The 20,822-nt window shown below is 40.1% G+C and overlaps 1 protein-coding gene across 1 annotated transcript; it reads left to right on the top strand.

The window, feature by feature from the left end:
- The first annotated feature begins 219 nt into the window (after nt 1-219).
- On the top strand, nt 220-13,237 carry p3h1 (prolyl 3-hydroxylase 1). Its single transcript, XM_063473229.1, has 15 exons — nt 220-801; nt 3,005-3,157; nt 3,608-3,797; nt 3,955-4,086; nt 6,082-6,221; nt 7,029-7,118; nt 7,225-7,277; nt 7,373-7,500; nt 7,591-7,718; nt 7,858-7,953; nt 8,896-9,046; nt 9,992-10,109; nt 10,210-10,285; nt 11,414-11,554; nt 12,308-13,237. Exons 1-15 carry the CDS (start codon nt 337-339, stop codon nt 12,785-12,787), a joined length of 2,541 nt encoding a protein of 846 aa, XP_063329299.1. The 5' UTR covers nt 220-336; the 3' UTR covers nt 12,788-13,237.
- The last annotated feature ends 7,585 nt before the right edge of the window (nt 13,238-20,822 follow it).

Below are 20,822 nucleotides of genomic sequence, written 5' to 3'. Positions count from 1 at the left end.
TTTTCTCGGACTTTTGTGAATAAACTTTCATACATTTTAACCAGACCTTTTCAGAAATCTGTGTCATTTTGTGTTTATTCAACTAGTGAAAATATTTTGCTCTGAAGCTCTGAAGCACTAAATCAACTCGCAATCATGTTGCATACGGCTGATGCGTACGCATAAGGAGGATGAAGGGTTGGGGGTGTTGCCGAGGGGGCTCCGCCGCTCAAATCCCACCTCCAGTCAAGCTCCTGGTGGAGAAAGGAGTAGTAACACCTCTCTCTGCGTACCGGCTCGTCGTCGGCCACAGGTCCAGGCTCAGGTCCCGCTGCAGAGCCCTGACACTTTGCCACCATGGAGCTCCGTTATGCGCTCACATTCCTCTGTCTTGTCGTGGTGCCTGCGTGCACATCGGACACTGAAGTGAGCAGCCACTTTGTTTTGGAGCCTTATGATTTCCTCTTCGACACGGGGGTGGAAGCTTACTATAAGGGGGACTGGTTATCGGTGATTCTGAACATGGAGAAGGCTCTCAAAAACAAAGCCACTTTGCGCAAAGTTAAAGCTCAGTGCCGCCAGAGCTGTGCCAATCAGACCGCTTTCGGCGAGCCTTTGGCCGGGTTGGGAGTTCCCATACCGGGGACCGGCTCTGTGGAGGACCTGGGCTTCTTCCAGAAAATCCTGAAGCGGGCCGACTGTGTGAACTCCTGCGAAACTGAAAAAGTCGGCGCACCAAGTTTGCATCTCGTCAGCGAGGAAATAGAGCTGGAGTTCAAGAAGAGGAGCCCATATAATTACCTACAAGTGGCGTATTTTAAGGTAGAAGACGACGCTGGCAGCTACAGTGTGGCCTGTCTCTCACTGCACACACACGCTCGCTTTGCTCTAGGCGAGCTAGAACAGTAAAAACTTTAGCACTGATTCTTTTTTAGCCTGTAAGTTAGAGCTGATGTGGAGCACATTACTGTTTTGCCCCAACCCCCCAAAACCAAGACAACCATGCCACGTCTTAAGGTGGAGTCAGCTTCTCCGTGGTGTGACGTTAGGACGTGAAATTGAGCGCTTTAAAGGCCTAAAATTTTATTTTCAAAAGCTCCTGCTGGCAAACCACAAACGCTTCATCTGTGAAATAAGTAGGGGTTAACAAATATTTCTTTTATTAATTTTTTTGTAGACTTAAATTCGTTTTTAACAAGATATTTTTCCAACTAAGCAAGTTAGGGGGCGTAAAGATGAATGGGTTAGTGTGAAAATAAGGATTTATTTTCTGCTCTGATGAAAATACTTTCTATTAAACTGTGTGTGACATGGCAGAGGTGTGCGGGACAAACGTTAAACAGGAAGTTGGCCCCGAAAAGCACAGGCTGACGAAAATGTTAAAGTTAGTTTTTATCAAAAAGTCATAGAGCTGTCATAACTCATACAGTACTGTGCAAAAGTCTCGAGCCACGACTCATTTCTTCATATACTTGAAGGAAGAAGTAGGTGCAGTTATTCAGTGAGCTGTGCAAACATATAAGGAAAAGTGGTATATAATGTAAAAACAGTTTGTGTACTTTGAAAATCAGCATTTAGTATGACCATCTTTATTCTACCACAGAGCCTGAACTCTCTTGGGGAGTTTTTTTTTTAATCATATCTTTAAGTAGTTTTCAGGAATAGTTTTCCGGGCCTCTTCACGAACATTCATCAGTTTTTTGGGGGTGCCCTAAAAACTGTGCCTACTAGGTTTTCATCTTTTTGGGGAATTAACCTTGTTGGTGCAAAATACTATTTGTATATCTGTCAAACTGTGTTATTGTTGCCATTTTTTTGTAGATTCAACTAAACAAGTGGGAATAAATGTTGTGTTTATGAGAGTGAAAATGTGTGAAAAAGCAGCCAATGTCTAAAGAAAACCTTGGAAAGACCCTCAGAATGTCTGGAGAATTATTGCTCAAAACCACTTCAAAAAAGCCTCATAAAGAAATGAGAGATAGCTCAGGATTATTGCACAGTGCTGTATTATGCTTACCTATGAGTATGATGTACCACTGCAGGAAAACCAGAAAAAATGGCTTACTGTTTTCAAGTTAGATTGTTTTTAGGATGTTGTTATTTTGTTAGACTATTTTGTGACCCACTAAATCCACACAACTGTAACTTGGACAGTTCAGTCTGGCCTTACATTACTACGAGTCACTTACTTGTGATTTCATTGTAATATATATTCTGAACTTTTGAAATATTTTAAAATCTGAGAAATAGACTGGTACTATATTGCTTTACTACTCTCAGCAATCAAAGCCCTTTCCTACTAAAAGTCTCAGTCTCTGTTCATACAAGGATATTTTTCCTATGCCTAAATACTTTTAACCTACCATGATCAAAGTTACACTGTGATGGATGCATCGGGGGAAACCTGGACTTCAGTCTTGCCAAAGAATCTTTTAAGTCTTTCTACCTACTGAGCTGCCTAAACGTTAGCGTTTCACATAGTAAAGAGTAAACTGAAATCCACCCCAGAAAATGTAAAGATAACAGTTTGGCCCTTATGGGTTACCAGACCAAAAAATGTGTACATTTAAAATGATATTGCATCAAAATCATGTATAGCAGATTAATTACCCCCAAAATAAATGTGAGTGAAAGTTGACAGACACAGTCTGATGTACCTGTACAAAAACATACAATAAGAACGATTAAACATAAATATGTAACATGTAACATAATTAGTTAAAATAATAGCCTGTGTACATTACTGACGTCTCAATATGAGTATGTCAGGATCAATATTGGCTGGTGTATATAGTTAGCTAACTAGCTAACATTTGGAAAGTAAAGAGCAACTATTAGGCTTAGTGCACCAAAACAAAGGTAAAATCAGAGTAGATTAAATGTATTCCACTAATACATTAACTAACTGTTAATTATCTGTGCCTACATGAGATATTTTGATACCAAGTTGGCTTGCACGAATATTCCAGTTGAATTAAATAGGATAGAAAATAAGCTTGTGTATGTGTGTTTTTCTTCCTTTCAGATCAATAAGCTGGCCAAAGCAGTAGCAGCCGCCAACACATTTTTCCTGGCCAACCCAGATCACATGGAGATGAGACAGAATCTGGACTATTACAGGATGATGGCAGGAGTACAGGAGGACGACTTCAAAGATCTGGAGGCCAGGCCACACATGGTGAAAGCAAACTCCGTCTTTGATAATGCTAATGCTGTTATGTTCCTGTAGCCTCGTCCTCTGGAGGCATGCTGATTGTCTACAATTTATCTACAGTTTATTTTTATTGACATTTCATTAGTTTGGTCAGTTAAGTCAAATTAAGGAACAGTCAGATGATCCCCTGTGAACTAGCACTTGGTGACAACGAGAAGGAAGAACCGTTTTTTAACAGGAAATGACTTCCAGCAGGACCAGGCTCAAGGAGAGAAGGCAATCTATCATAATCAGCTGGAGGGGAAGGGAAAACAGAAGAGAAGAAAGGAGGGCATTTTTCTTTACATGTTGCCACATGATGCAGTCTCTAACGATGATTCAAGCAGAAAGATTTAAACTCCTTTGTCTGCCTGACTGACCTTGAACAGGTGAAGCTGACTGTTGCAGTAGCTGTGATGTGCCCTCTCTCTTCAGGCCCAGTTTCTGTTGGGGAAGAGCTACTACAGTGACGACTCCTTCATCCTAGCGGCTGAACACTTTGAATCAGCCGTAGATGAGTACTTCATAGCTGATAAGGAGTGCAGAGTTCTATGTGAGGGAGCCTACAACTATGATGGATACAACTACATGGAGTACAGTGCAGACCTGTTCCAGAGTATGAGTGGTGAGGCAGCATATCCTTTGCTTGTGAGCAATAAAGATTCCAATAGAGCTGAGAATTTGATGTGAAGCTGCATGCAAGGGAGACATTTGTATGGCAAATATGAAAAATAGGCTGCATGTGCTATAAATACTTGTATAAATGTGTCTGTGTCCCTCAGACCACTACCTGCAGGTGCTGAGCTGTAAGCAGCACTGTGCTGTGGAGCTGGCCTTAACTGCTGGCAGAGACAAGCCCTTTGAGGACTTCCTGCCTTCACACTTCAACTACCTGCAGTTCTCCTACTACAACAGTGAGTTTCACAGTGCTTTCTATAAGTCAGGTGTGCCTGTATCCACTGTCCTTAGCAACAATGTGGAAAGGAAGTCTAAACACAGAAATGAACAGCTATGGCCTCATATACACGGATCACCTGTTTGACAACTTTAATAGCAAAAACACAGACCTGCACCTAACATGAACAAGATTACCTCTTAAATAAGCCAAATATTATATGATAATAGATCAGCATTCATTGCTGGACTCTGAATGGAAGTAATTCATGTGAATTTCTTTGTATTTAGTTTTCAATTGATTTGCAGTTTTTGCCCATTTGTTACAGTTGATCACAGATTAAAAGATTATCGCACATAATTGTCAACATTGACAGTAGACTGATTGCTGTTTTATCATCGTCTTTATGCACCAAACTTGCTTTGAAGAGCCCAACTCACTGCAACTAATTGCAATAATTTAGGTCATGCCACATTTTTTAAAACTGTTCTGTGTGACTGTAGACTTAAAGAGCTATGATTTTTTGGTACATATGTTAAATACTTTAACTATTTATATAGTAAATAAAAAAGAGAAAATTCTCTTGTACTGCATGTATTTATAATGTATTTCTTCAAAATTAACCAAAAGAATTGCAGCGTTTTATGTAAAATTTCATATTATTATATTTTAGTTCTCCCTAGTGGCAGCCTTTAAAAGAGCAATATGGAAAATAACCCTGTCCTGTAAGAGTTTAGGATCTTAATGACACGGCGAGTGGAGTGAGCCATGTGGAAAAATAAAGGAGGATCCACTAGCAGGCAGTCGTGAAGGTGTGAGGGTGGTTTATTGAATACAAAGCACAGGGAGAAAATGGCAAACGAAGATAAACTAAACTATACTGGAAACAACTAAACTACTGAACATGAACAAAAACATGAACATGAATGAGGGCGAGCAGAGGCAGACGACGGTTGACAGCTGGGAGAACACACGAGTGAAACGTGGTGGATACACAGACAGACCAGCGACTACAATGACAGAAGACACGACTTAAATACACTCAGAGAAACACAGGGAGATTACACACAGGTGGGGGACACAGCTGGAAGTTATTAACGAGACGAGACAAGGGAGGTAAAACTGAATACACTCACATGAGACGCAGACCTTCACAATAAAACAGGAAACAAGAGATCACTATACAAGGACGCAGACTAGACACAGAACTAAACCCACACAAAACATGAGAACACAAAACCTGGGAACAAAACCCTAAACCAGAACCACAGTAATATAATTTGTCATAAATAATCAAAACAACAGAGAACCCCAAAACACTCCAAAATGCAAAAATAAACCAAAACATAAGGAACTCAAAATGCTGGGTCGAAACTGACCCAGAATTGTGACACTTAACCTCTGAACTGCTGCAGGTTTCTTCCTGTTAAAGGAGAGTTTTTCCTTCCCTCTGTCACCAAAGTCCTTTCTCTGTTTTTCTCTGTATGTATTATTGTAGGGTCTACCTTACAATATAAAGCACCTTGAGGCGACTGTTGTTGTATAAATAAAACTGAATTGAATTGAACATCCACCAGGTGACCACTGACCAGTCTCAGCATAAGACTAGGTTTTGTTTTAGCCACCAGCCAAAGAGCCAAATATTCTGAAACTATAAGATGTCATGTTAATCATTTTTACATTGTTTTTTTGTTATAAGTTCTTCCATTTGGTTGTTCCAAACTTAGCATACTAACTTCATATAGCAGTAACACAATGAAGGTCTTTAAAATATTTTAATACTTTTTTTTATTTTTTACACTTTCTTCATAATTTTATTTCATTTTTTGAATGTTTAACAACAAGTTTAAGCTAAAACTCATCCATGCTGTAACTTTAGGGTCCCCTGTAGGGTACAGGATGTTTGTTATGAAACAGTCACTGGTGTTTAAGAACAAGGATATATGCTGTAAATCCAATAACATCCTTTTTGTTCACATCCCTGATTCCATGGATTTTTGTCTTTTCTTTCCAGGTGAGAAGTACGAGAAGGCCATAGAGTGTGCTAAGACCTACCTGTTGTTCCACCCTGAGGATGAGGTGATGAACCAGAACCTGAACTATTACTCTGCCGTGCTGGGCGAGGACAAAGCAGCAGCCATATCAGCCCGACAGGTACAGTTACACTGTGTTTAACAGAGGCTTTCAACCTCTACTTCAACCTCACCATGAGTGCAGTTATTCTTAGCAGTGTGTTATCTTAATCCTTAGTGATCAGCAGTAAATTAGCCTGAACAAAGTGTGGTGGCAGAAAAATGGTCTTCATCAGCACTCACGTGTACTCAGGGGCACATTAAAAAAGGCTCTGGTGGTGATCTAAGCACATAACTGTTTGCTGATTCTTAAAAAAGATTTTAGCTGCCCTGGGCCCTAAATGTCCACATAACACACTATTTAAAGTGGGTTATTAGGGTTATCCATCACTACTAATGACTAAGTGATTATTTCCCAGGTGGAGGTTTCTGGCCTGTGTCCTGTGTTTTAAAATATAAAGGCTCCAAAGGTAGATGCAGGTGTATTATTACACCTGCATCTGTTGTCCAGACATCTGTATCCACAGCCTGACGGTGTGTATGCACCATGCGAGCAGAGCTGCATGAGGTCAAACACACTGCAACCTAAGAAAACACCCTCAAATCAAAAAATGCTACAAAAGCACAGGAAATAAAACAGAAGCTGAATAAGCACAACACAGATTTGCTCTCTGAATGCATACATCACCATTAACATGCGTCCGTCAGAATCACTGCAAAAAAAAAAAACCCAGACCAATTTGTTCCTACTAAAATAAAGAAGAAGACAGCTCCAACTGGAGCTAAGGAACCAGAGATATAACGATTGTCTTTATAGCGCAGGCTTTGTGATTGTTGGATATGATTTTAGGAGCTATGTTACAGGCTGCTGCTGACTTGTAATCCCTAGGTGGTGAAACAGTACATTCAGCAGTCGCTCCTGGAGAAAGAGCTCCTCTACTTTGGTTATGAAGCCTTTGGAATCACTTTTGTAGATCCGGTAAGTGAATAACTCATTTTACATCTCACCACATTCTGCACTACTTATGAAGTGCTGGGATATAAATGAATGTGATCTTTGAATTCTCTGTTATTTGTGCTTAAAGGACTCGTGGACCCCCGAAGATGTCATGCCTAAGAAACTGAGAGAGAAACAGAAGTAAGACTAAGAGCACCGCCACACGTGTGCAGGTCGAGTATGAAGGTGCACTTAAAGTCAGTGTTGTTATCTGGGTGTGTGTTGCTGTGTCTCAGGGCTGAGAGAGAGACTGCAGCGAGGATCACAGAGGAGATAGGAAACCTGATGAAGGAGATTGAGAATCTGGTTGAGGAAAAGAAGAAGGATTCTTCAGAAATGGCCAAGATGATAGTGCCACAGGAAGGTGAATGTTTCAGAGAACCAGGGTATAAAATGTCAGTCTTGTACAACCAGTCTTTATCCTCACGTCTTTAACTGTGACCTTATCTTGTAGATGGTGCTCTGCTGTACAGTGACATCAAGGTGACCATGACATCCCAGCAGCTGAATGGCTCCCAGCGGGTTTTGCTGGATGGTGTGATCACAGATGAGGAGTGCAGGGAGCTGCACGGTCTCTCCAATGTGAGTAGCCCCAAGGAATAAAGTTCAGTCCGTGTCAGCAAAGATTTCCTCACATCACCTGCATTCTGACCGTGTCCTGTATGTATGTTTTTCAGCTCGGCTGTTATAGGAGTTGCTTAATGTTGCATTTATTTCACAGGCAGCTGCTCTAAAAGGCGATGGCTATAGAGGACGACCATCCCCACATTCCCCCAGCGAGATGTTCCAGGGAGTCACCGTCCTGAAGGCTGTCAAGGTCTATAAAGCAGACTAACAGAAAAATTCAAAATAAGAGATGCCAACACAAGCACAAACTTTTACCTTTAATCATAGCTAGGGGAAAGATCAAAGCTAGTTCTTTATGTGAAAACAGAAAATACGTTTTTTTAGTCTAACAGCAGACTTTTTCCACATTTCAGCATCAAAACAACAGAACATGCAGCATATAGGTTATGTGCTCGAGTTGGCGGATGAGAATAAACATGTTTGCAGCAGGTTAATCTAGAGGCTCACCTGTAAATGTAACCTGATGCTTATTGCTTCCAGCTGTTTGAGGTAATTAAATAGTTGCAGCCTCGTAGGATCCAAAAAGACACGTGTGATGCAACACGTCAGTTATTGTCTACACAGAGAGGAACGATCACTTAGAACATGACAGTATATCACTTTTCCAAGACATAATGCAGTCCTGTGAAAAACTGTGTTGATTCAGTAGCTTGTAGAATTATATTTAGCAACAATAACTTGAAGTACTTGTTTGATGTATTATTTTATCAGCATCTCACATGATTGTGGAGGAATTTTGACCGACTCTTCTTTATAGTATTGCTTCAGTTGATTGAGGTTTGCAGGCATTCGTTTATTCACAGCATGGACCAATCATCACCCCTCCACCACCGTGCTTGACACTTTGTACGATGTGCTTCTGCTCATATCCAGTGTTTGGTTTTCTCCCAACATGTCGCTGGGAATTCTAGCCAAAGATCTCCACTTTGGTCTTGTCTGTCCAAAGAACCTGAAGCTTTGCAAACCTAAGACATGTTCTCTTTAGAGAGAAGATGCTCTTTCCTGGAACATTTTTCATATTCTGATAGTCTTCAGTGCGAACACTTTTGTATTTATAGTTCTATATAAAAACAGACTCAACATTGTTTTCCTCCTTGTCCCAGCTTTTACATGGTTTTTCTGCCTCTCACAGCTTGGCCAGGAGGGGAAGGTCCCTTTGAAGAGCGCTCGTCTGTTCTTTGACCTCAGTGAGAAAGTGAGGAAGGTCTTAGAGTCCTACTTCCGTCTGGACACTCCACTCTATTTCACATACTCCCACCTGGTCTGTCGCTCTGCCATAGATGGTAAGCTAACCACTGACAGTGTGTCATTTTTTTTCCCATCCTGATTTTGTGTCTAGGAGTTGGTTCAGACATGACTCCCAAATCTAACGTTTATCTGTTAGATCTGCTCGGACATGCCCGTCCTGCCCTGCGCTACTATATAAATGTCATTGTAGACCATTGTTAGGTGGTTGCCAAGTAACGTGATGCCATTGTAACACATCGTATATCTAATAATAGTTGATTTTTGTCAATATAAACTAGATGTTACTGTTGTGAAATAAAAATGGTACAATGGTTAGACAGGTAAATGGCAGTTGGTTGGTGGTTGCTAGGCAACATGGTAACATCATAACGTGTTACATAGATAACAACCTTCAGGGGTCTAAGATGTACCTGTGCCATGTGTTTGGTAGCTCAACTCCTCATCGTAGAGCTGGCAGACAGACAAACAGAGATTTAGTGTATTACTTCAAAGTCACTTGGATGAGTGACGAAATGTTTCTCCCACTGAAAATGCTACATCCAGATGAACAGAAACCTTTTGGGATTTTCCTTACTTAGGTGATTGTGCATGCATCAAGACATAAAATCAGCAGACTGTAGCACGAGTGGCAAGAAAAATGCATGTTTGTTTGATTTTTATTTTTTTCTTGCTATCTACCCAGCATGCAGATAACTTTGTAGAGAAGAACCTTAGAACACAAGTAAAATTCAGTTTAATTTATGTAACACCAAATCACTATAACAGTTGTCTCACAGTGCTTGCAACAAAATTGTAACTGTGATGTAATAACTGAAGTTAGTACAGTAAAATATACTAAATTCAGTACCATTTTGGTCTCCACTACCTCCTGACAATAAATACACAAATAAACATATTTAGCTGTTGAATTCTCAGCTAGCTGCTAATTGTTTTTACAAAGTTTTTGCACCTAAATTGTCTCTGTGCTCCTGTTTGTTCAGAGAAGCAGGAGGACCGTAAGGACATGAGTCACCCTGTCCATGTCGACAACTGTGTGCTGGTTTCTGAGGTCAACGAGTGTGTAAAGGAACCTCCTGCATACACTTACAGAGACTACAGGTATGGTTACACATACACACACACACACTTAAAATTCTATCTACACAACCCACCCTGATGACAAGGACCCGGCTAACCTCCTGGTGTCTCACTCCTGCAGTGCCATCCTTTATTTGAATGAGGACTTTGAAGGAGGAGAGTTCATTTTCACAGAGCTTGATGCCAAAACAGTGACGGTAAATATATATCTGATGTTTTTTCCTTTCTTTTTTAAAACTGTAAAGTTTTCTTTCAGACTGCTTTATTTTAGCTGCCTCCAAATGTTTTTATTTATTTGTTTTTTGATTTATTAATGCTAAGTTAAGTTAATGGTTAGCGAGCAGCATCCATAAACTGTATGTATATCTGCAATTTAGTGCTGAATAAAACACTAGTAAAACAAACTCTGACTGGAGTTTAATAACTGCCTATGGATGGAAGAGGTATGAAAAAAAATCACCCCAGTCAGAGTTGTTTCAATCATTCTCTACTGCTTATCCTTATCCTATCTCTAACCCTATCCTAGATGGGGAAACTATCCATAGGGATCAAACATGTGTTTGTCCCAGGCTGTAAATGTGCTTTAACTGTAAGCTTGTGCTGTGTTTCCATAAGGAGTAAAAGTCCCACAAATAACTCTTTATGCCCAGAGTACTTTTTTGTACTTAAAAATACAAAAATCCCTGATGCATAGGACCGGCAAGGGTTAATTTAGACCTATAATTACCTGTGAAATGGCATATATGAGACAATTACAAGGCCTTTCACATTAATAAACACATCTGGACCATGTAGGGTGCACATTTTCAACTCACGTTAATGTGCTTACTTTTAAGGAGCACTTGATGTGCACGTCCTTTGCAAATTTAGTATTAAATTTGATGTAAAGTGGTTTAAATATGCACTTAAAAACACTGACATTAACTATTGCTCTAACTATAGACACCTGAAGTTGCTCTAGAGGGCAGAGAATGGGGTCAGAGTTAACTTTCCAGCACTTTAATGACCCTAATCAAATAGTCATGACAGCACTGGAGTTGCTTCATGGCAGATGTTTGACTTTCCTTAAGGGGCCCAACTAAAAGGCAGGAATTAAACCCTGTGGAACACCTGCACAGAGATCTAAACTGTTAGAGTTTAGTTTTTGAATTTTAATGAGGTTCCTGTTATAGATTGTTAAGTGTACATGTGGACAAACTGCTAAGTTTATCCACAGGGTTTGACTGACAGAGTCTGAATACTTTTTAAAGCCACTGTGCATTTAACAAAAATGCATTTTAACCACATTGCTGTTGATTGTGTTGCGTGGTGTGTGTCTTCTCAAGGCGGAGGTGCATCCAAAGTGTGGTCGCGTGGTTGGTTTTGGAGCAGGGAAAGAAAACCCCCACGGTGTCAAAGCTGTCACCCGGGGTCAGAGGTGTGCTGTTGCTCTGTGGTTCACCTTGGATCCTGCTCACGAGGAAAAGGTAAGGAAAACCACTGTAACCAGATGTGAACATTCATAGGCTTATGGTTTGGGTCTGTGTGCAATCCTTTTAAACAATAACTTCTTCCAAAATGGAGAAAGATGGGTCAGGATTTAGCATGAATTGTTCAAATGATCCTTTTTGCTAACACCTTGAATTCAGTTCAGTTCCATTTTATTTATATAGTGCCAAATCTCAACAACAGTTACCCCTAGGCACTTTATATTGTAAGGTAAAGCCTCTACAATAATACAGAGAAAATAGAGAAAACCCCAACAATCAGATGACCCCTATGGGCAAGCACTCTGGCGACAGTGGGAAGGAAAAACTCCCTTTTAACAGGAAGAAACCTCCAGCAGAACCAGGCTCAGGGAGGGGCGGCCATCTGCCTTGACTGGTTGGGGTGGGGGGAGGAAGACAGGACAAAGACACGCTGTGGAAGAGAGACAGAAATTAATAATAACTAATGATTAAATGTAGAATGATGTATGAACACATAGGGAGTTAAAAAAAAAGGTGAGTGAAGAAGAACTACGTAGTGCATCAGACGTTTTCCACAAAGTTATAAAGACAGCCTAAGTTGAAAACAGTGCACACAGTCAGTTATTGCTGTGCAGAAATATGAAACTCAGCTCTAGATAATGATGTTATGTTTTCTGACTGCCAGCACAACTTCAAAGAAAATTTGTGATTCATACCTGTTCCTTCTTTCATTTTGCAGTCTCCCAAACATTTTCTTTTTTTGTCCCATAGGAAAGAATCCAGGCTCAGGATTTGCTGAAGATGTTTTCTACACCAGTGGATGCAGAGTTCAGTAAAAATGAGGCCATGGAAACTGTGTCTCAACCGCTTCCACCAGAAGCTCCCACACAGGCTGACCAGGAGGCAGCCAGAAAAAAAGAAGTAGGAGAGCAGAAGCTCAAGCTGAACACGTCGGGCGATGCACAGACTGACCTGCTGAAGGATGCGGGGGAGGCGAAAACAGCCAGTAAAGGAACCACTAAAACCAAAGCTGCACCTAAAGCAAAGCCTAAAGCTGGAGATCAAACGAAGGCAAAGACGACAGGCAAAGTTAAACCTGCTGCTGCAAAAGATGGAAAACAGACAGCGAAAACAAAAGCAAAGCAGGGTGATAAACAGAAAACAAAACCAGCCGCAAAAAAGACAGTAAAAGCAGTTAAGAAGGACTCCACCTCAGCACCAGACTCTCAGAGCAACAAGGATGAATTGTGATCAAACAGCACGTGCCACTGTTTTCATGTGGGGCCAGCTACTGTCTACAAGATCTTCTCTGTGGGTGGTTAAATAAAAAGCTGTGTTACAAAATATTATTTTTCTTTAAATACATTCATTATTTTAGATGTCACTTAAATTGTTCACTAGTTTTTTCTAAGTATGTGGTTGCTGACAATCTGCCCTCTGTGATTCCTTTTGTCCTGTGACAGCTGTGATAGGCTCCAGCACCCTGCGACCCTGAAGTAGATAAGCAGAGGAAAAGGAATACATTGGTGGACAATCTTCACACGTGCCCACAATCACTCTCTAAACATGTGTATTTGGCCCTAGCTCTGAATCGTCTCACTTTAAACACCCGTGTCTCTCTGTTTTACTTGACTGGTGATGTCATGATATGAAACCTGGCATAGGTGTGAAAAACCTTCAAATCAACTGCTCAAATAAAAAGTGATGTTTACAATATATCCTTGTTGCAGTACTCCGGACAGACACTGGATGGCAGCACAGACGCATTCTTGAGTAATTTGACGCTCACTCAGTGTACACTGAGCTGCAACAGTTTCACTTTGAGTAAGAGAGTTCCACAGAATCACTGCTGTGATTTGTTTTGCACCTCTTGAAGTTCAGCAGATTTCTCTCCTGCATCTTTATAAACCAGCAGGGAAAACTGCAACCTGAAAGAACTCCTCCAAACATGCTGAATGTTATTGCTTTTCCAAGTTCAGGTGAGTTCAAAGAAACATTCTGTGTTTAGCAAAAACACGTTAAAATTGTATTGCAGTGTATGAACGGTGCATTGTCCTGGATAGTGAAGCTTAAACGTCCAAGAGAGGGAACAGAGAGAAGGGACCAGGACATCTTCAGTCAAGAAAACTCCATGTAGGATCCTTATCAAATGGATCAAGGCAATATAGTTAAACCATATTGTGGTTTACTTTTGTGCTAAATGAAAGCAATGTTATCATCGACCATTAGCCAATCAGCTCCAATATCCATGTCAAGTACTGAATTATCCTACATGCAACTTCAGTTTAGTAATTTAAGACCGTTTTCAAAGCATAATTCAAACTGAGGTAAACCACCTCACAAAGCTGCATCTCTACACACACGATGCAACTCAGTGCTGCCTAAGTTACTGCTGTTTCTTGGTTTATGGTTTGAAAGACTAGCAACTGCTGTGGTGGAACCTAAAGAGGATCCCAATACACAAATAAACAACAACAAATGATGAAATACTTAGTAGAAACAGATAACACACAAAGCAGTTACTTAGCTAAGACAATGTGTTGCACTTCTACAGCTACTTCACAGAATATTATTTCAAGGACTTTTTGCTAGAAATACCCTACTCCAATTTAGTATACCCTGGAATAATTAAGAACACATGACTTAGAATGAAGCATGTTTGAATTGGTGGGTCCACAGCTGTTCTGTTAACAGTGCACAGAGCCAGGAGCCAGAGTCTGCTTTATCTGCTGGAAGCCTGAAGCCCCCAGATTGAGATGAGAATAGAAGAGACACTCTTTAATGTAGGCAGTGTAGGAACAATCACAACAGACTTTTTTTTTGTGTGTGTGTGACTTTTTTGTCTTAATTGTGTTTTACAACACATTTTTCAGAACTCAATTTTCTCTCAATTTAATTACAGACAGAAAACTGTAAACATTTTCCTGTGCAGCAAATTATTGCAGCTTTAGTACAGCAAGATAAATATCAGTCACAACAATCTTGAATTGAACATGAACATGAAGTGGAGTCAGTCTGACCAGAGATTTCACATCACGTTAGAGATTGTAGAAGCTCCACAGCAGACTTTTCAGTCATGTACAGATGAATTCTGAAAACACTTTTGGGGAAACATGCTTGTTCTAGTTTCTGCTAATTATGCTCATACCACTCTAGTGTTTATTTGTTAAATTATAAAGTCATATAGCTAAGAGATGGCTAGTTTAGATTACCTCTGTTTGAATATGCTCCAGCTAACTTTTTCTTTTCCATTCTCAATTTTAGAAATATTACATGACACATCCTGAGCTTTAGAAGTGCTGGTAAGTGAACTGTGTAACTTGCTTTGGACAGGGTTGGTTTGCTTTCTTATGCTAGGCTGCCATCAGCAGCGTCATATTCACAAATTCTTTAGTGTAAACCTCCTCATTAAATTGTCTTGAATACAGTGAATAAGTGTCCATTCTAAAATACCGATCCAGTTTTTCCAAGGCAGGTGAGTTCATCACTGGTAAATTAGGTGTTCCTATCTTCTTTTTTGTTTGTTTGTTTCAATCTTCCTTGGCCAATTTGAGGCAGCAGAACCGATTGTGGATTTGGTAATAATCCCAGCAAACACTTTCTCTGCATTTACAATGTAAACACTTTGATATCACCTGTATGAAATTATGTTATCTGTCAGGTCAAGTCAGCCTAATAGTTAATAGGAAAATTTACCTGCTAAATGCAGCATTATGTTTTTTCCAGTTAACTAACTTTATTTCTCTGTTATTTAGTGTTAATCACTGAGCTTCTCCTTAGAGATTTTACTCTGAAAACAGTGAGTTGTGAAAGTGGACCAAAATGTAATAAACAAAGTTGTAAACACTGAGGCCAGCTCAGACTGCTCCAAACACACCACTTCACACAGTTTTTTCTGCTCTTGACTCTGTATGATGTCATAGAGTGTGGGTATCCCTAATAGGGTCAGGAACAGAGATTTGGCTTTGAGCACAGAAGCCCCACCCACCTGCTGTTTTCTGTATACAAAGGCAGCCAATCAGAAGAAAGCTAGCTTAAAGGGAGGGTAAAAGGGGTGGAAATTTGTTTCAGACAATGTGTGAACTGAGTGGAAGTGTCAAGGAAAATTAGATTATTTTAAACTGTAAAGTATACTAAACTACAATAGTAGTGTTCAAAAACACTAAGAAAGAGCTTTAAATAAGCACAGTAGGGCCTCCTTAGATTACCTAATCAGCATATAGTTAAGCTTTTGACCTTCTGTGTGTTTTTTAGCTTCCATGTTGGAAAGTAATGCTCACACATGATAAGACAAACGGCTGAATTATCAGCAGCATATTAAAACTCAAATGCAACGCAATGTAGTGGCACTCAATCAAGCTCACATTATTTCTTGAATAACCACATTTGGTTCTTTTATTTCTCTGTAGAACACAGGTCCTTTTAGAAATGTCTCTTTTATCTGATGTGCTTCTGTGTTGAGCGTAGGCAGCTATGACTCTGGAATATGTGATGTGATGTCTGTGTAGGTTTAGCATGTGGATGATGTCATACCAACACAGAAAGGCCATCTGTACACACACACACACACACACACACACACACACACACACACACACACACACACACACACACACACACACACAAAGATGGTGAAAGTATGGTAGTCCCGATAATAAGTTAATAAATATTGTAGCATCATTCACAGAATGCTAATAGGTTTTCAACAGTTACACACACACACACACACACACACACACACCTACAAACACACACTCTTTCTAACCCACATACTGTATTTTTTCAGACATACAGATATGTGGGCATGTAAGGATCTTGCTAAAGATTTAGCAAGAAAACGTTAATTGAAAATGCTTGAATTTAGTTAGATTGAGTTTGCAGTGTGATTAATGTGAAGGGCAGATGCACTCGGCTGCCATGCATAAAACAGCTCCCAAACTCCTACAACATAGAATAGATGAACAGGAGCCCTCTGCTCCACTGCAGTGTGTGCATGTGGGTGTGTGTGTGTGGTGTCAGTGCCTTCTTTGTGTTTTCTTACTCTTGTTTGTTTGAAAGCAGGAGGGACGTAACACAGGCCACTTTGTTTTTCTGTGTGTATTTGTGGCCTATTGATTTGACCATTGTCTCTCCAAAAGCGAGTGGGAGAGAAAAGGAGGAGTCTACAGTACAGTAGACTACAGAGGTCTAGTCCGTGTTTGGTACAGCCATCTCTGACTGTTCAGAGAGGTTCAGTATATTTTCATGTGTATTGCAACTCAGAACATCTTTAATTTTTACTCTTTAAGTGTGTGTGTGTGTGTGTGTGTGTGTGTGCCTTCGTGCACGTGCTTGCCACACAGCCTGTCCCTGTTGCCATGGTGATGTGGCGGGCACGGAGACGGTGGTGGCAGGTTGGGGTCGGGCACAGCGGGGCGCTGAGCTGAGATTAACTGTGACTGTGACTCTGGAGAGAGGAGAATAAAACAGCAGGCTATCAAGGGCGGACATGACCTCCGTCTCTGTGCTCCTCGGGGCGACGGGCGCCACATCCAAAGGAAACTTTCTATAGTCCAGTGCTTTGGCTGCAACTTTCAAGATCAGCCTCTTGCTTATCTCTATAAAGCCTTGCTCAGCGCTCTGGGAGATGTGTGTGTGTGTGGTATTGTCCCTTAACCGAGAACTCGTGTACAGCCACGGTACATTCCTCTGGCTGTTCTTTTTCTGGAGATTTTTCATTTTGGCCCAGAATATTACAGTTTTCAGTGGGTATGTTTAGCTAATTGACCTGCAGAGATACCAATAATCATCAAACAGTGATGAGAGTACAGAACAAACAAGGTCAAACTGTATCTGTTAGTTCCATTGCTGCTGCCAGTCCGGCCTCTTGTTTAAAATCAATCTTGTGTTAGAGGGACACAGGGATGCTTTGTTTTGGTGGTTGTTCTGGCGGATGCCTTGCCGATGACTTCAGCTCCACCATGAACTGTCTCCTTATTCCTCTATAGGACTGCGATCACAACTGTGCCGGTCTGGGCATGGTACCACAGCTGAGAGGGATCTATAGGTTGGGACTGCCACAGGGTGACAGGGAAATTAGCTTTTTTCTCTTTTCAATTTGCAGTCTATTAATTTTACAATTTATTTGCACCATTTCACTTGATTTCCTCTGATCTGGGCCACTACTGATTTACTAATCTACAAATATATTATTATAGTGTTGTCTTTTGGATAAATTAGAATGTAAATATAAGAAATCTAAACAAAAAAAAGATAAAAGAATCCAGCTGTCAGCTTAAAACCCTAATTCCAAAAAATGTTGGGACGCTGTGTAAAATATGTAAAAAAACAAACAAACAAAAAACAAACTATAATGCAAACATCTGCAAATCACACAACATCCCAGCAGTACTGGGTCTTCTTTCTCATATTTAACATTTCAGGATCTACCAAATATTTTCAGTTGGTGAAAGGTGTGGACTACAGGCGGGCCAGTTCAGCATTCTAACTCCCATATTACGTAGCCATGTTGTTTGGAGCATCGTCTTGCTGCAATATGGAAGACCTTCCCTGAATGTTGCTCTAAAATCTGTATGTACCTTTCAGCATCGATGGGGCATTCCCAGAAGTGCATAGGTATTAATACACCACCATACAATCAGAGATACAGGCTTTTTGAACTGAGTGCTGATAACAAGCTGGATGGTTCCTTGCTTCTTTAGCCAAGAGGACACGGCAGCCATGTTTCTAATTTTGATTAATCTGCATGTGGATTTCTCTGGATTCTGTGAACCTGTTGATGATACTGTCATCAAATATTCAAAGTCTTTGAAATTTTATGTTAAGGAGCATTATTCTGAAATTTTCTCACAGTTTCTCGTAGTACTTTTATGCTGATTGGTGAACCTCTGCCTAGATGTACTTCTGAGAAACTCTGACTCTCTAAGATGCTCTTTTTATACCCAGTCATGTTACTGCCCTGTTACCAGTTAAGCTAACCAGCTGCATAATGTTCATGCGCCTGTTTTTTAAAATATCCTTTTTCCAGCCTTTTGTTGTCCCCTCCCAATTTTTTTAAGATGCTTTGATGAAACTCAGCTAATATTTTCATGAAACAATTAAATGTCTCAGCTTGCAATTTACACAGTATCCCAGCATATTTGGAATTGGGCTTGTGATTACATTACAGAAGTATAGTTTATATTTGCATGCAATGGTTCATATAATTTTCTATATTTTTTATAACACAGAAACAAGAGAAATAATACACACAGTCAACACAAATACATGACAGTATATCCACTGTTTATTTTGGTAAGTCTGTACAGTGTGTGCAAAAAGATCTAGTTTGATTTCACTGTTTGTCTAGCCTAATGCCCCCAAAAGCTTTGGTTTCCACACTGTATTTCTTAGCAAAATCTGCTTTAACCTCCTAGGACCTGGCATCCACATATGTGGACATCACAGTTTGGGTTATTTAGACCAAAATACTCAATTTTGCTCTACAAAATGATGTCTATTTACGAGGACATTATACTGCTACTGTTCTATCGAAATTTTAATCGAATATCCTCATATGTGGCTCTCATTTTTCTTAGAAACAAAAATCAGGTAAAAAAAAAAATCTGGTAATTCTTTGTTTTTACATTCATCGGGCCCCAATCAGCCCAAATATCAAAGAGAAATTAAAAATGCATGCCGTGGAAGAGTTCGGGTCTTAGGAGGTTAAGTAGTACTACTATATCTCATGTTGCCCTGTTTTTTTTTTTTTACAAGGTCATAGAGCAAAGTCTTTTTATGTTTAGTTTTACTTTTTCTTTGTCTGGTGACTGTCTTGATGTAGTAATGTTATTAATGCTTGCATGTTTGAGTCTCGTGTTTGGCAGGATCTGGCTGACTTAGTGTTTCTGGTACGGGATTAGCCTGACTGTTTGTTTAACACAGTGTGGAGGAGTTAATGGGCCTGAATAAACTATAGCACTATTCGGTTAATGACATTTTTATCGGAGCTCTTAAAATAGGATGTGGAAATAATGACTTTTTATGAATTCCACACACTCCACATTATCACACAAACGCACCATTTCACTGCATCTAAAAGCAGAGTGGCAGTAGCTTGCTTGTGTGTGTGTGTGTGTGTGTGTGTGTGTGTATGTAAAGTACAGGGATCTATTACATTTTGCCCTGTGAGATAGGATGAGCTACTCTTTAGGGAGTTCCATGTAGTATTTCAGGGAGGTTAAACACCACAGTGATGTATAACTGCCATTTCCTACCTGTACGTTCTTCCTAAACTACTCATTCCTGAAGGCTGGGGGTGCTACACCCAGCCTTCAGGGATGGCAGTGATTCTTGGATAACCTTCAGTCCCATCAAATCAAGATGTCGTAGCTGGTTGTTATGGTGAAAGCAAGTTGGTCAGTACTTGGCTCACTGCCACCCACTTACAAGAAGACAGATGGGAGAATAAAGTTGGTGGGAGCGAGTAAAGGAGACATGAAAATGTGGTGGAAGAAGGTGTTATGGGGTCAGACAACAGGACACAGCACATGAGGAGCAAATATTTTCACATGTAAATGTGACTGAAAATACATAAATAAGTGGGAAAGAGAGCAAAAAGGGGAAATGAAAGAGACAGAGGAACGAGTGATTCTCCTTCATGAGACAGCAGGTACATGGCAAATTTTTGGAATAGCAGCCAATAAAAAGGTGCCAAAGACAGTAAAAACAGTTTTGTAGACACTAGTTGAAACCCTGTGCTAACTTTCTTTAACTGGTGCTTCTGCCATCCTTGTGGTTATTTAAAATTTTCTCTATTTATTTTGATGGTTTTACCACAGCAGCTCTGTCACCTTATGATGAAAGCTGCTGTTTCAATCCAAAAACAGGCCATTTTTCATTTTTCCTTAAAAAAGGTACATAGTTACTGGGGGATGGTGTTGCATATTAAGATCAGGCCTTCTCTGGGAAGTCAGATTATACCTGCACATATTCCTGAAAGTAAGAATCTGTTACAATATCATGCATCAAGCTTGGAACAGTCATTTAGTCTGTTAAGCAGGAATGTTCCTAGAAACAAATGTGCTAATTGTTTAAACGAATAAACAAAAAACAGAGTAGTTGATTACTCTAAAAGACAAGAACCACTCTAACGAGCTGAGCTCACTTTACTGGAGTTATGCACTGACTACACAAATGTGTATTTCAGGAGCTATATGAAACAAATAATCACGTTCCCCAATGATGGTAAAATTGTCACAATGTTGGAAACGGACTCACGCGCAGACCAGGAATCCTTGGTAAAGAG

The sequence above is a fragment of the Pelmatolapia mariae genome, linkage group LG5 (genome assembly GCF_036321145.2).
Source record: "Pelmatolapia mariae isolate MD_Pm_ZW linkage group LG5, Pm_UMD_F_2, whole genome shotgun sequence".
Classification (NCBI taxonomy): domain Eukaryota; kingdom Metazoa; phylum Chordata; class Actinopteri; order Cichliformes; family Cichlidae; genus Pelmatolapia; species Pelmatolapia mariae.
The sequence above is the reverse complement of the archived record's forward strand: the minus strand, read 5'-3'. Positions and strand labels throughout refer to the sequence as shown.

Excerpts from the sequence above, each read along its gene's own strand:
- p3h1 (XM_063473229.1), top strand. The coding sequence starts at position 337 with ATGGAGCTCCGTTATGCGCTCACATTCCTCTGTCTTGTCGTGGTGCCT. Across the intron at positions 3,158-3,607 it reads TGGAGGCCAGGCCACACATG|GCCCAGTTTCTGTTGGGGAA; the intron begins GTGAAAGCAAAC and ends CTCTCTCTTCAG. Across the intron at positions 7,278-7,372 it reads AAACTGAGAGAGAAACAGAA|GGCTGAGAGAGAGACTGCAG; the intron begins GTAAGACTAAGA and ends GCTGTGTCTCAG.